The sequence below is a fragment of the Porites lutea genome, chromosome 7 (assembly GCF_958299795.1).
Source record: "Porites lutea chromosome 7, jaPorLute2.1, whole genome shotgun sequence".
NCBI lineage: Eukaryota > Metazoa > Cnidaria > Anthozoa > Scleractinia > Poritidae > Porites > Porites lutea.
The window spans coordinates 17,073,921-17,087,777 of NC_133207.1; the positions used below are offsets into that span (position 1 = coordinate 17,073,921).

General features: G+C 40.9%; 1 protein-coding gene across 1 annotated transcript; it reads right to left on the reverse strand.

The window, feature by feature from the left end:
* Nucleotides 1-2,635: 2,635 nt before the first annotated feature.
* On the reverse strand, nucleotides 2,636-9,695 carry LOC140944523 (uncharacterized). Its single transcript, XM_073393647.1, has 2 exons — nucleotides 9,595-9,695; nucleotides 2,636-6,537 (listed from the first exon to the last, which is right to left on the reverse strand). Exons 1-2 carry the CDS (start codon nucleotides 9,653-9,655, stop codon nucleotides 2,636-2,638), a joined length of 3,963 nt encoding a protein of 1,320 aa, XP_073249748.1. The 5' UTR covers nucleotides 9,656-9,695.
* Between the last annotated feature and the right edge of the window lie 4,162 nt (nucleotides 9,696-13,857).

Consider the following 13,857-nt stretch of genomic DNA (forward strand, 5'->3'; position numbering starts at 1 on the left):
CAAACCCTCTCGGCCCACCGTGCCGGCCGAGAGTGTAGAGAAGTGCAGTGTTTAACTGAATTCCAGGTCGTATGCCTCATCCTTTATACAAATTAAGGTAGCCAAACGGTAATACAATAATTGATTTTTAAGTCATAAATTTCAAAAATAGAAAATAATTTTTACTTTTGCTAAAACAAGTAGCAAGACGTTTTTTAAAAGTTAGCCTTAGTCATACAAGGAACTTTATCCCTCGAATTGCAGATCATCAAAGCCTTAGTGTATCTTAGGGTCTAGATATGGTCATCTGTTGTCATTATAGAAATCAACCTGATTTGGTAAACTTCAAATTACATGTAACACTCAATATGCATGAAATAATTTTCTTTTAAAGCTATTTATTTGGGCGTCGCCCAAAATTGTTGGTTTTCACATGACGTCACTAAAATTCAAACTAAAAAACTACTGATCCTACCGAGATTTTACTTACACGATGCATTAGAGCAGCTGAAAACTAATTTTCATACAAATTTTTGCTTCAAAAGGGTTCTTGGTTTTGTGATAGAGTACGCTTGAATTTCTAAACTTTTGGGTGACGCTGCATTTACATGACGGCCAAGAGAGCTGTCATGTAGGTTAAAAAAAATGACTTATTTCAGGAAATTTTGCTATCTAAACAGTTCATGTATTAGAAAAAGTACTACTTTAATGTTTATGAGTTTCTCGAAGAATAAATTCACGCTTTTGTAGCAAAACTCGGTAACAGATGTTTCTGTTGGTTTCCGGTCCGCCACGTTAGTGCTCATCCAGGTGAGCACCAGCATAGCGTCTCGATACAAATCTCTATAAATTTGGGTAAAACATTTCTTCGGATATCTCATATGCGAAATATTCCTCTGACCTGAACCTTGGCGAGGGTCTTTGCACATTTACCTCGTTTCATTTCCCAAATTCTGGACATTATCTATTGAACGGTTTTGATTTTTATTTTGATCTATTTTGAATGGCGTGACACTGAAAACCAGCAATAGGGTTTTCGAGATCCCTTGTTTTGATTCAAAGTTTCAATAGGCACGCAATACGTGCGAACGTAAACAAGCCAAGTGACGCGAATGTCTGCCACGCGAACGACTAGGCACGCCGGAAAGAAGGCTCTGTCAGCAGGGTACTTAATCCCACTTTTACGGTCTCAAAAACCTTGCAGCAAAGAAACACAATTCCCAACAGTGCAGGGACGAAGAATTTAAAAGCGATGAACATGTTAAAGCAACGCCTCCGGACCATAGGTACTGGTCATTGCCCTTTTTCATTGTACAGACTATTCATTGCCAGTAAGCGCATGTCCTCTTAGAGGACGACGTTTTGCTCGGAAAGATAGAACTTATAAATCTTAAGCTTATGGTATTTTTATCTTACCTAGAAGCTTGGCGATTTTTCAGAAATTTGAAGGTAAATCTGTGCAAAAATAATTGGAATTGAAGGGTTTGGATTTGAGTCAAGAGTTTGACAATATTTTTGCCCTCAGTTAGTCGAGAGCCAAAGATGTCACTCAAAATTCCGTGATCGTGCGTGAGATAAATAAGGGATTGTTTCAGTGAGGGGAATGACATGTGATGAGTGCCACATATAATGTATTTCTGCATTTTGATAATTTTGTTGGAACGAGTTGATGTTAGCCGTTTAGTCTTAATATTGAAAGATGCATAATTTCATTGCAGATGTTCTGAAAGGAGGTGATTTCTTAAAATCGTATTGAGCAAATCTCGTAAACAAGTTGCATTCCTTCACGTTGGAACCGTAAAACGGGCAAAGTACAACATCTTCTCGTGCAAACTGCGTGCGTGACAGTTATTTTTAAAACCCATGGGTTAACAAGATTAGTTGTATTCTCTCATACACGTGCAAACTGCGGGACAATACAAGTCACAGCGAGGGCATGATTACATGAACAGGGCCAGCCCGGAGCCGCCATCGATCCCTAATACACAAAATAAACTTCACATACGCCTAGTGCAACGACGCCTTATTATACGCTCACACAGCGTCTTGTTTACTAGGAATAAGCCTCGCATGAATACTCAAGACAAAGTACTGGTCGAAAGTGCAAACACTAGACAAACTCCTTCGGTGGCCGCAGCAATAGCACCGCCAAACAAGTTTTTAACCTTGTGTCTTGCGACTTTCCTGTTGCATTAACTTATGATCCCCCGCACCCACACCCCGAAAATTTAGCGTCAAATTCGCTATTAATCTCAAAATCTCATCCTAAAGATAGTTCAGGGCAACTAAACGAAAAGGGGTATTATCGGGTGACTGACATTGTTACAACGTTTACAGTATTTACAGTAATCGCCCTTAGATATTCCCGTTTCAGCACACTTCACTGCCTTCGAAACGGATCTACGCGGATTGCAAAACCCCTGGCTTTGAGAAACTTTTGAAGAATTCTTCTCGTCACCAAATTGACCAAATTTGCCGTTTTGCACTGATTCGACCCTTCATGTCTATCTTGCGTGTGTTTGCTAAAATCTCTACAATTACGAAATTCGAACCAAATTTTCTCATTACATTTCAGCACTGAACTCTTAACGAAATTTCGATCCTTTAACTGAATTGTCTTTGATTTGTTTAGTTAAAGTTATTCTCGCTTCTCAACTCACATGTGAAGTAAGGAAGTCCTCTCGTTTAGATGGGCGTTCGGTGTTCTGCCTTTCCAGATTTTTCGCTTCAGTAAGATGACAAATCGAACAAGATGCGACGACAACGCGAATAGGATCAACAGCGCAAACACCGCGAAAGGAAAACTGAGGAGGGCAACTTGGATCCACCGCAGGACGACAATGATGCTTTCGTTTGGACCTTCTGGGCGGACTGCAGAGGAAGCAAGGGTTGCTGTTGTCACGTTTATGATCGCAATACAGGACAAAGTCACCAGAGAAAAAGTTTCCATTTTATCTGCTGTACGGTCCTGGAATGGCTTCTTGATTAAATGATGAACCGCCATCATAACACAGGCAACTGACATACACAAGAAACAAACCATGGAATTGGGAATAAAGGCGCGAAATATGAGAAGCACAAGCCTTCGACCAATCAGAACGCTTTCCCAGTAGAGCGTCCCTTGATCATGTGCATTAGGTGGACGGAAAGGGCCAAGCAAAATGCTGGAAATCTCATTTGTGCATTCTTCGCTATCATGTGAGGAGGTTCCATTGCCAAGATGCGATGAAAGGCGGGTGTATCTATTCTCAACGGCTGGGTTCCTACTCTGACTTGTGTTTGAGCGTTTTAAAAGCCAGTAAATGAGAAACGGTAGAGGAGCAATACACGCACCAATAAACTGTTTCCATGATATGGTCTTTTTATACAGCTTTCCAGAACCCAGGTACAGAACCCCGACGAATGGAACGACGAAAATAACATTAAAAGCCAGAAGACCGTGCTGCCACCATTGCCAGCAAACAACGTTACCATCGTAGTAAAGACGCAGTTCGGACCCAATCGGAACGCAGTGCAGTAACCTAAGTGACGTTTCTGCAAGACGCTCGTAACCAAGCAACAGGATTTCCATAGCAACAGCCACATAATGAACCAACAAAGGCTTGTGTTTCTTCAATATTCGGTAAACCACCAAATTAAGACAGTAGATCATGAACACGTGACCTATGGGCACAAAGACCAGCGCGGAGAGAAACATTTCCTTAGTGACGGCTGTCAGTCCAGCAAAGGGGCAGCCAATGTTTTTGTCCAGGATATGGAGTTCAAAGTTAAAAGCAGCGACCGTCGTGGAAATGTACGGAACTTTTTCCATCATTGTTTCCACAGATGTGGTGCTTAGCAAATCGAATATTTGGTAGAAATAAAACGTTATTCTCACATAACCTTTCTCGCTTTCTTCTTTCTCGAGATTCTGTTGACGTCGATCCCTTTTAAACCAGAAAATTTGATCTTTCAGAATACGGACAAGAGGAGGTTTCTTTAATAAGTAGAAGGTCAAAACGATGCTATAGATTGCCATGAAAAGCCAGAGTTGAAAATTACATCTACATTCGTCAGCTTTTCGACATTCGGGTGAAAACAGTGATTCGGTAAAACCAGGAGCACATCTTCCGCAAAGATCACCTTGCCGGTGACCATAGCAACTGTTGAAGTTCTGGTGGTTGTGACTTTGACTATGGCAATACTTCTCGGGACAAGGCACAAATGCCAGTGAAGAGAAATTGCTCGAGTTTGTAATTTTGTAACCCCAAAAATCTCGTTTAGCGACAATATTGTTGCGTCCGTCACAGTGGGCTCCAAATGGGCAGTCAAGACATCTGAAGCCTTTGATAACGGACAGTCCTCTGGAGAATCCACTTTGAAGGCTGTACATTTTTGAAGGGCACATTACGCAATTGAATGATTCAGTTGTCACGTTTACACGGCAAAATGTACTGTCTTGTCCACCTTCGTAACTGAAGTGGGTCAAATTGTCAAATTGAAGCGAGCTTCCCACTGGGCATTGTATGATGGAGTTCTGGTCGATATCGAAATACCCACCGAAAAATATTCTTAGAATGGGCTGAGGTACCAACCTATTAGATAACTTTGTATCAAAAGAAGTGTTCTTTATCTTGATTGGTCCTCCGCTTTCCGAATGCAAAAATCTGCCAACTGTAAAAGAAATGCCTTTGAAAGTTCCTTCTCTTTCTGTGCCCTTGAAAGCACAGTTCTGGAACTCGACCTTCGCACTGCCGTATCCAACATATACATGACCTGTGTCGCTCAAGGCAAAATTATCTGTGAAATTACATCTTCGAAACTTAACATAACCGTTAATGATTTGAATCGCACCCGCCTCACACCCAAAGTTGTTTTGAAATAGCGTGTTTTCAACAAGGACACTACTGTTGTAAATCCATTGGGCATGGGTGTCGTTTCTCTCCCCTCCTTTAACACATCCTGTGTCTATCAGTTTATCGGAGTCGAAAAGAAAAAGAAACGCTCCCTGGCCAGTCATATACCCTGGCAAATTTTTGTATTTTCTCATTATCCACTCGTTCGTTTCTAGACCGAAACTGTCAAGGAACTTGCAGCCTCGCAGAGTGATCGTCTTGTTTCCCTTGGCAACAAACACAAAGGCATTAGTTGGTCGACCTGCAAAGGTTGCATTTTCTATTTCAACGTTTACTTTCGAAGGTGTCTGACTGTCTAGAAGGGGGATGATGATGCGAATACCAAATGTATCCTTCTTCGCGTGTTTTTCTTGTATTTCTTTGCCGTCAAAAACGGTGTTGGTTACTCTAAGATAAACTCGGATAGTTTTGTTTAGCAAACCAAACACGTCCATTAAATTATTTCGAAATGTACAGTTGTTAAAGCTCGCATATAAACAAAAATTGCTGTCGTTCATTCCAGTCTTATCATATACGACAATTCGGACCGCATGTAACGATGAAATCACAGTTACAGCTTCAAAGTGAACTTTAAAATTCGACGTAAAGCTAACTGCAACTTCGGAACGGACAAACGATGTGTTGAAGATGTAAATTGTTCCAGATTGAGCTGTAATTCCTGTAACATGCAATGTCGGGGCTTGATTCGTTGTATTCTTGTAGAAGCGGGACCCATTAACTTTTAAGTCGATCGTTCTATTTGCGTTTGTAAAGCTTTGAACCGTGATACATCTTACTTCAGAGTTATTTACACACTGCAAACCAACAAAAGCGACTGTGGCCCTACTCACTCTGGAATAGTAGAGGCTGCGGGAAGTCATAAAATGATTGCGCTCAAAATTAATGTTATGGTACGCTTCTGTCGTTACAGCAGTGGGCAAATCAACATCCAAGAAATGACCTCCGCCCCCAGTGCAATGAACCTCATTCATCGTTATTTGCAGATAAATAGTTTGAGAGAATTTCTTCAGTGCTTCATTCGTTGAAAACACTATAGCACCCCTTTCAGGGGACTTTGTGTGGAAGCCATTTTCCAAAAACTTTGTTTTGGTCACATTTAATGAAAACAGTCTGTCTTTCTTGAGAGATCGTTGTTCAAAGTTGATTCTAACACACAGGGAGTTGTTTTGAAAGACAGAGTCTCGAATAGTTACATTTACTTTCGAAATGTTTTGCGCACGAATAACAACGGCTGATTCCCCTGCAGTTTTATCGCTATGCCTTTTTCGAAGAGTACAGTTGATGATCTCCACGTCGCCACAGTCTTTAAATTTTAAAGTCGTTTTTGAGAACGATAAGCCGCTTAACGACATACGAAAAGACTCGTTTGATCCATGAAAATGAAACCCTTTTGGACAGGTCACGTGGGCTTCTGTTGATGGTAAGCTGGTCATTGTGATGCTTCTTGTTACCCGGATTCCCGGATGATGGGCCCTCGTGGTTAACTGTGCGCAGTCATATGGTTGCTTTGCTGTACCACTGCCGTCCAGGATAACCATCCCGCCCCAGGACACGCGGGTAACAGCCTTTGTTATCGTGCGACAGGGCTTTTTAATGGAGCCACAACGTTTGGTGTCGTTTCCGCGTAAAGAAACGTGGACAGTTCTTTGATACTCGAGGCATCCTGTAAACATTGGAAAGACAGTCAAATGTTCAATCAATGTTCAATAGCATGTTCGACTTGTAAGAATGGTTAAACAAAGTCTCATTGGGCAGGGCCGTCCCTTTCAAGGGCTGCATGTTTTCCTTTCCAAGCCCCTTGTGTTAAAAATTCAATGTGCAAGATCTTGGTTTCTGCGGCCGAGTTCTCAGTTAACCGCCGTCTGGACGTTTTCCAATTAATATGATCAAAAGAAAGCGAATTCAGCATCATAGCGGCCATTTTGGTTACTTCCACTCCAAAAATGATTAAACTATAGTGAAAGAACTTTCCAGACTGTAGCAAAGAAACTCATGAATTTACTTTTAAACTTTCCTGCACGTTATCACATCAACTATTGTTTTCTAGATTGACCGAGCCCAGCTTGCCCTACAAAAATGTAGCAGCGCTTAGTATAAGACAAGACAAAGCAGTTTTCCCGTCTAGGTTTCCCTTGCAAGAGAGGCTAGTGTGGTCGCATGCCAACAGCCCAATAGTTGCTCTTGCATTTTGTGCTTACAACACCACAGGTAGCCCAAGCTCGAAATATGAGCATCGGCGAACATCGGCATTGTTGCGTAACATTCGAAATATAAAGATTTGTGTGGGAAAAAAACCTATCGTTTCTGTTTTCTCTCTATATAAAGCCACCAAGGTTGGGCACTCCAGCGAAGCGGCTCGACTGATCCACCGAAGGAAAACGGCCGTAACGTCGCTACAAATGCTCCAGTCGCCTTCAAATTCCACCTAGGTAACACACGATAGTTCTCCTTTCCAGCCTTTCCATTCGTTATCTCACAGGCAGCCCAAGCTCGAAATATGAGCATCGGCGAGCATCGGCAGTGTTGCGTAACATTCAAAATATAAGGATTCGTATGGGACAAAAACCTATCGTTTCTGTAACCTACGAAAATGAAAGGATTTCAATAAAAAACAGCTTTTTTACTTAAAATGTGTGTTACGTCTCTTCTGTGTGGTCCACGGGCCGTTTTATGGCCGTTTTATAGGTTTTTATGGAAACGGTTTTCTCTATATATAAAGGTTTAACCTTTACATTTATGTTACGCAACAATGCCGTTGTTCGCCGATGCTCATATTTCGAGCTTGGGCTACCAGTGACAACACTTGCTTTGTATATGTTCTAAAAGTCGAGCTACGGTCTTGATGAGTCTAAGGTGCGGAGTACTTGCCTTCTCAACCTCTCAAGATGTTAGAAGAGCAAGGAATGATAAATGCACATTTCCAAATGATCATTCGAAAGGAAAATATCCCTAAAATCCTTCCCTACGGGGGTCGGTTATGAAAATTTTTAATGTACTTCGAACTTTCGAATCTTTGGACAAAATCCAATAGCGTAACCAATCCAATACCATCTCTTTAATTATTTGCCTTCAGGATTTGGCAATTCAAAATTTGCAGTTTTTTTTCATTTGAGCTTTAACCACCTCTGGGAGATGATGAAGATTTAATCCCATCAAGAGAAAAATTCAAGAAAATAATTTTCTTTCCTTTTCTTTTTTTAATTCGAAAAAGAAACCCAGTGTAAACGTCCCTCTAAACAACAAATGAATAAAAGGGACGAATATATGATGGAAGAGGGCAGCGTAAAAAAAGTTGGCTTTATTAACAGTGAGTTAATAAACAAGACCTTTGGATTCTAAGACGAAGATGACTACACGGGAACGAGATTTTCTCAATACACTCTTTCTTTTTTATAAGAATATTGTTTTTCCGGCCCAGGCTGAATATTCCTATTTTTCTGCTGATTTTAGGCTGAAAATAATCTTGTAATATTGTTAATTATAGCTTATGACATTTCCGTTTAAGGATGTATTGGGGTACGTTTGCGGTTCAGTTCATGTCTTTTGTATCGTACATATTTCGTACTGCACAAATACATCACATGTTCCTCTCATCATTGAACATTTTGCTCTCGCTAGTAAAGAGTGTTTCGTTTGTTGGCTAGTTTTGCCGTTTAGAGAAAGGAATAATTTTATACAGTTAAGTGAAAACATATCATTGTATTGTGTTTACAGATTTTCGCACGAAATTATATTCTTTTCACAATTTCAGCCTCAGGTTTATTCTTAAAATATTCTTAAAATTTCGCAAATTTCAGCGTCGATATTCTTACAAAATATATTCATATAAAAAAGAAAGAGTGCACTAAGTAGAAGCAACAGGAGCACCCAACGACCGAATGTTTCCAAATACGCCAGAAGTGTCTCAACTGGTTTTCTCTGTGCTTTAGAAGCCTGTTTGGTTATTTTGGAGTTGTCCTAACTATTTGTCTTAGGCGAACTTTGGTATTCAAGAAAGTCTTAGGTGGCTTTTTCGTATCTCATCCGAAAGTGTTAGCTACCCTTATAGGTCCGGTCGAAGTTTTGAGGGGACGTTTTGCCTTTATACCGAAATTTTTAGGAGACCTTTTTAAACAATAATCGCTTTCTAGTATTAAAATGTGAATAACACAACCTCCGAAAATCGTAGTCAAGCTATCAGAAAACCTCCGAATCTTTTAGACGAATGGAATGGTTATCCAGACTTTTTAAGCTTTCCTCAAGCTTTAGAAATTTTTAGGCAATATTTTCTCCTTTGAACAGTTATTTTACAGGAAAAAGTCGCTGGGTGCCCCTGAAGCAAAGTCGTTTTGAGCGACACATGTCAACCGGAAGTGAGGTCTTTTCCCCTTTTATATGCCTTGACGCTAACAAATTTGCATTGCTAAGTTTCTTTACTCTTACAGAGGCGACTTATAATTGACCATTTCTAACGAATTTTTACCCTAAAAAGGTCACCTAGAATTTTCGGGAGCCTTTTTTCCGGCTGATATTTTCGAAAAGGTAAGTTTTGATCCCTATAATTTTCGGATCACTAGACTTTCAGCTAGGAAATCCGAGCAGATGAAAAACGTTTGGGGGTTAAAATTATGTCTAAATCTACCGTTTAAATACTAAAATACGTTTAACAATGCTATGTTTAGTGGTTTTGAACTATATCCTCGTTGGGTGCCCCTGATGCTGTTGCGTTCTGTTGACTAACCTGTTTTTACGCTCAAGAGAAGAAAGAGATGAGAAACGAAGACAAACGAACAAGCCAACATCGTCTATAAGTTTGCCCGGAAGTGAGAAATGTTGCTTTCTGGCTGCTAGCTGTTGTTGAAGAAGTGACAAAAACTGAAAACGATTAGACTCCTTATAATGGCTCGAGACCTCGAAAATGAAAGCAATTTGCCTACGCCAAGTACATAGGAACTAAAATTATCATAAAAAAAATTTCTCTTTAAAAGTGAGTTAGCGGGCAGTAGAAAAATTAAGGTGGTGAGTTTCACTGAAATAGAACGAAATCAGTATCTTCGTTGACAACTCGACTATAGGCTTTTTAACAGGTTAATCAACAAACAAAGAAACAAACAAGTAAACAAACTAAAAGAAAAAGACATTTTTTAAAATACTGTTTCTCGTGGGTGCCGTACTGGACGATGGCCGAACCAAATTCCATATATATGGAGCATACAATGACTTTCAAAGACTCCCTCAGAGCTCCTACGTGTTCTGTGGGTGAATATACTAGATTTTTTTATTTAATCATTAAAGGATTGTGACGTCTCGACTACAGCAACGCTTGGGTAATCCGGCCGGAGACCGTGCGTTCGATTCGCACCACTGCGAACCTAACATAGAGTTGGCGGGAGCGGCGTTAGCATTTTTTAGCTAGTGGGATGCGGGATGAAAGAAAATTTAAGGGCGGGATGCGGGAAGTTCGTCATTTTCATGGCGGGTCGCGGGAAATCTTGATTTTTTCCGGGCGGGAAACAGGATAGATAGTGACAATACACTAGAATATTTCACGATTTCGTGAAGAAAATCTAGTCTGGAAGTTTACATAGGTGAAATCTGAAATCAGTTCTGCATCTTTTAAATAAAAGTGTCTTTTTTTGTCTGATTTTAAGACCGCGCATGTCATGTACATTCTGAATCAAGCCTTTGCGCAGCTCCTCATACTGTTGCTTTACATGAAGGAGGAATCACATTCTATGATCCTGAGAATAGTAGACCGCTGAAATTATGGTTATATGAAGAAAAGATTGAAACGTCCGCAGGTGGAGTATTGCAGGTAACGTAATGGAACAGCGTAAAAAATCCTAATTTTTCCAAACCACTACGGTCTGTCCTTGGAAAGCAAAGGAGTTGCCTTAAGATTTTCACAAAGCTTAGAAATTAAAAATAGCCTGACTTCTTTGAGTTGTTGATGCTTTTTAGTCTTCATTCGGCTTTTTTTTCCTGTTCATGGAAAGCAGGAAGAATTCAGCCGGTACAATCTACCAACAGCCATTTTAAGAGCTGGGGACTGAATTCCTTTTTTGAAGGAGAATGTATCATCCATCAGAAACATATACATGGAGTGCGTTCTGCCACAGACTTTGAATGTTCCTCATGGAGGTGTTGCTACTACGATGGGACTTGGAACATTTCCAACAAATATGGAACAATTTTCCTACAACAACACGAATTTCTTGAGTTGTATGACCCTTGACATGGAGAATCTGCACGTTTTTGTTCATCACAAGAAATAGGTCACCACCGTGTTACAATATTCTTAGTTAGGAAAACGGCTAAGAAGGGGCTAAAACGATAACTTCCTATTCGGCGTAGAAGTTGCCCCTTTCGTCGACGGTCGCTGCAATTTTTAAGATACTTGGAAAATTTTTGACTTGATATTAAGAATGTTTCTATGAAAAAGAAAGAAAATCGCAACCCAGGGTCAAACCTGGGCCTCGAACCCGAACCTTAGTATCCTAATCTCTCCCTCTTACAACCTAATACAACACCGACCCGCCAAAATTCCGAAAAATTCAAGTACATACACTAGCAAAGTGTCCTTCTTAACTGTTACATCAATAACAGGTGACCCTAGCCCTTTTCGTAATTAACTTTTAACGAAAAATCAACTTGGGCTTCAACGTCCTTCTTTCTAAAGCTTTTGAAAAACGTCTTATTTGCCTTAGAGTAACTTAATCCAAGGAATATATGACGTCTACAGTTGGTCGGATGGTCTATCATGACTAAAGGCTTGGTTACCAATGGTGGTATAGACCGTTAAAAAATGGCAAAGACCGCTGGCGAAAGAAAAATAGGAATCGGCGCATAACATGGTCAAGGAACATAGTATCCGCTTCCTGAACGGTCGTGCGGCCTCTTCGACATTCCTGCTCATGTACATGTCGACTCCGGCGTTGGCTTTTCACTCACTGGCTGCATCTCCTTGTTGTCTCTGGCCTTATGCTTCTCTACCTCACTAAGGCACTATAGGCCTTCCCGCTTTTGCATCATCGCAATTTCTTTGTGATTAGCCGGCACCTAGCGGGCGATGTTTCTTCTTACCCCTGAACCTGCTGAACCTGACATTATAGTCAGATGAACGAAGCGAGTAGTGACGAGGAAGTGCCTGAAGAAAATCTTCCTGCAGAAGAAAGTGACAACCTGTTTCAGCTCAGTCATTAGTCAATCGTCAACTTTTTGGTGGGTGTGACATCGCGGTTTGGCCGGCGCCCTAAGAGGCTTTTAAAACACGCGTTTAATATTTCTACCATTTCATTGTATTGTCCTCTAGTGTAGGTATCAGGAAAAAATGCTGGAATAATAGTTTAACTGTCTAACAGCATCTGTTTAAGACATACTACAATCGTTTCCACTGTTAGCCGGCAAACGTTGTACATATTTATTCAAGCGCGAGTTTGTAAATATTTATTCACTCCTATAGAAGGTCGTATGTAAGGACGACACATCTAAATAAATCTTGGCGTAGATACATTTTCCAATTTTGCTTGTTTGTGTTGACAACTCCCTGTTTTTCAGTTTGGTGTATGAAGGAGAGCCTTCGCATTGTTCCACGTGCTGTTCTCCGGTAAAAGAAAACTTTTCTTTGATTCCTAAATGATTATCCAAAAGAGGACAAATTTACCAAACTAAACTCACTGCTGCTGTTTACATTGAACTAATACTAGAACTAACCCCACCCCTAACCCGCGAAAACCGCGTCTCTTGTGGAAAAAGAGCTTTAGACTGCTTGGCAATAGTTTTCCAAACGCAGGCTAAAAGGACTTCGACTGTCATGCAAACACAGAATTCTGAAAGCGGTATCGGGATGACACGTCCGAAGCAAGCGGGATAGCGGGATGAAAAACATTAATAGTGGTAGGAAGCGGGATTTGGAAACCCTATTTAAGGCCCTCACCACTATCATGTCCTGTTGTGAGCGTACACACAACGGGGTATAAGCAGTGCAAAGTTAAGCGGCGCGATGAATAAATGCCCTTTTTTTCTCTTCGCTTTACTAGACTATAGACTCTAGACCCCTGAATGAATGTGTGTTAAATTGCCAACCACGCTAAATACCTATCAGAAATGTCAGGCAAAGCTTCTGAAGTTTAAACTCAGTCTAGGAAGATAAGGCAAATATTAGTGGAATTTAAATTTGTCTACATTGAAAAGTCACAGTCTTCTTGCTACATTGGGTACTCGGTGAGCAGCGAGAGTTCATCTAAGGCTATGTTCACACATAGCGCCACGAAAAGCTACTTGGTATAGTATGAGCAGCAACTACCCTTGGCGGCGGAAAGTCGTTCACACGCGGCGAACATCGCGCCGGCGTGGTTGGCCGATAGGTTTTGGCGCACTAAATTCCAGTCCTCACTCTTTATTATTTACTTCCTCCTCACAGGGTTCCAGGCCTCGCTACTACTTATTTACTTTAGTGACGGGCCGAATGGGTGTTCACACTGCACCAAAGTATGCCGCAAAACCTATCCGATATGTGACGCTCCACTTTCGAGATTGGCGCGGCACACCCTCGCTGCGTCACAGAAATCGCACGGCCACAGCTGCTCTTGCTTGTGAATAGAACCCATATCCGATATGATTTTTGTGGCGGGGCAACAGCTATCCAGTATAGCGCGAACAGAAGCCTAAGTGATGGATACAATGGAACACCTCTCTAGCTCCCCTTGGCGCCACGGAAAGCTATCCGATATTGTGTGAACATAGCCTCAGATGAACTCTCGCTGCTCACCGAGTACCCAATGTAGCAAGAATGCCGTGACTTTTCAATGTAGGCAAATTTAAATTCCATTCCCCTTATCTTCCCAGATTAAGCTTAAACTTCAGAATCTTTGGCACATTTCTGATAGAGGTTGGCAATTTAACACACATTCTATACTTCCGAAAGTACCTGTGAATTGTTTTACATTGCGTTTACGGCAATACAAAATGTACAATACCACAACATGTCATCACCAAGAGGGGT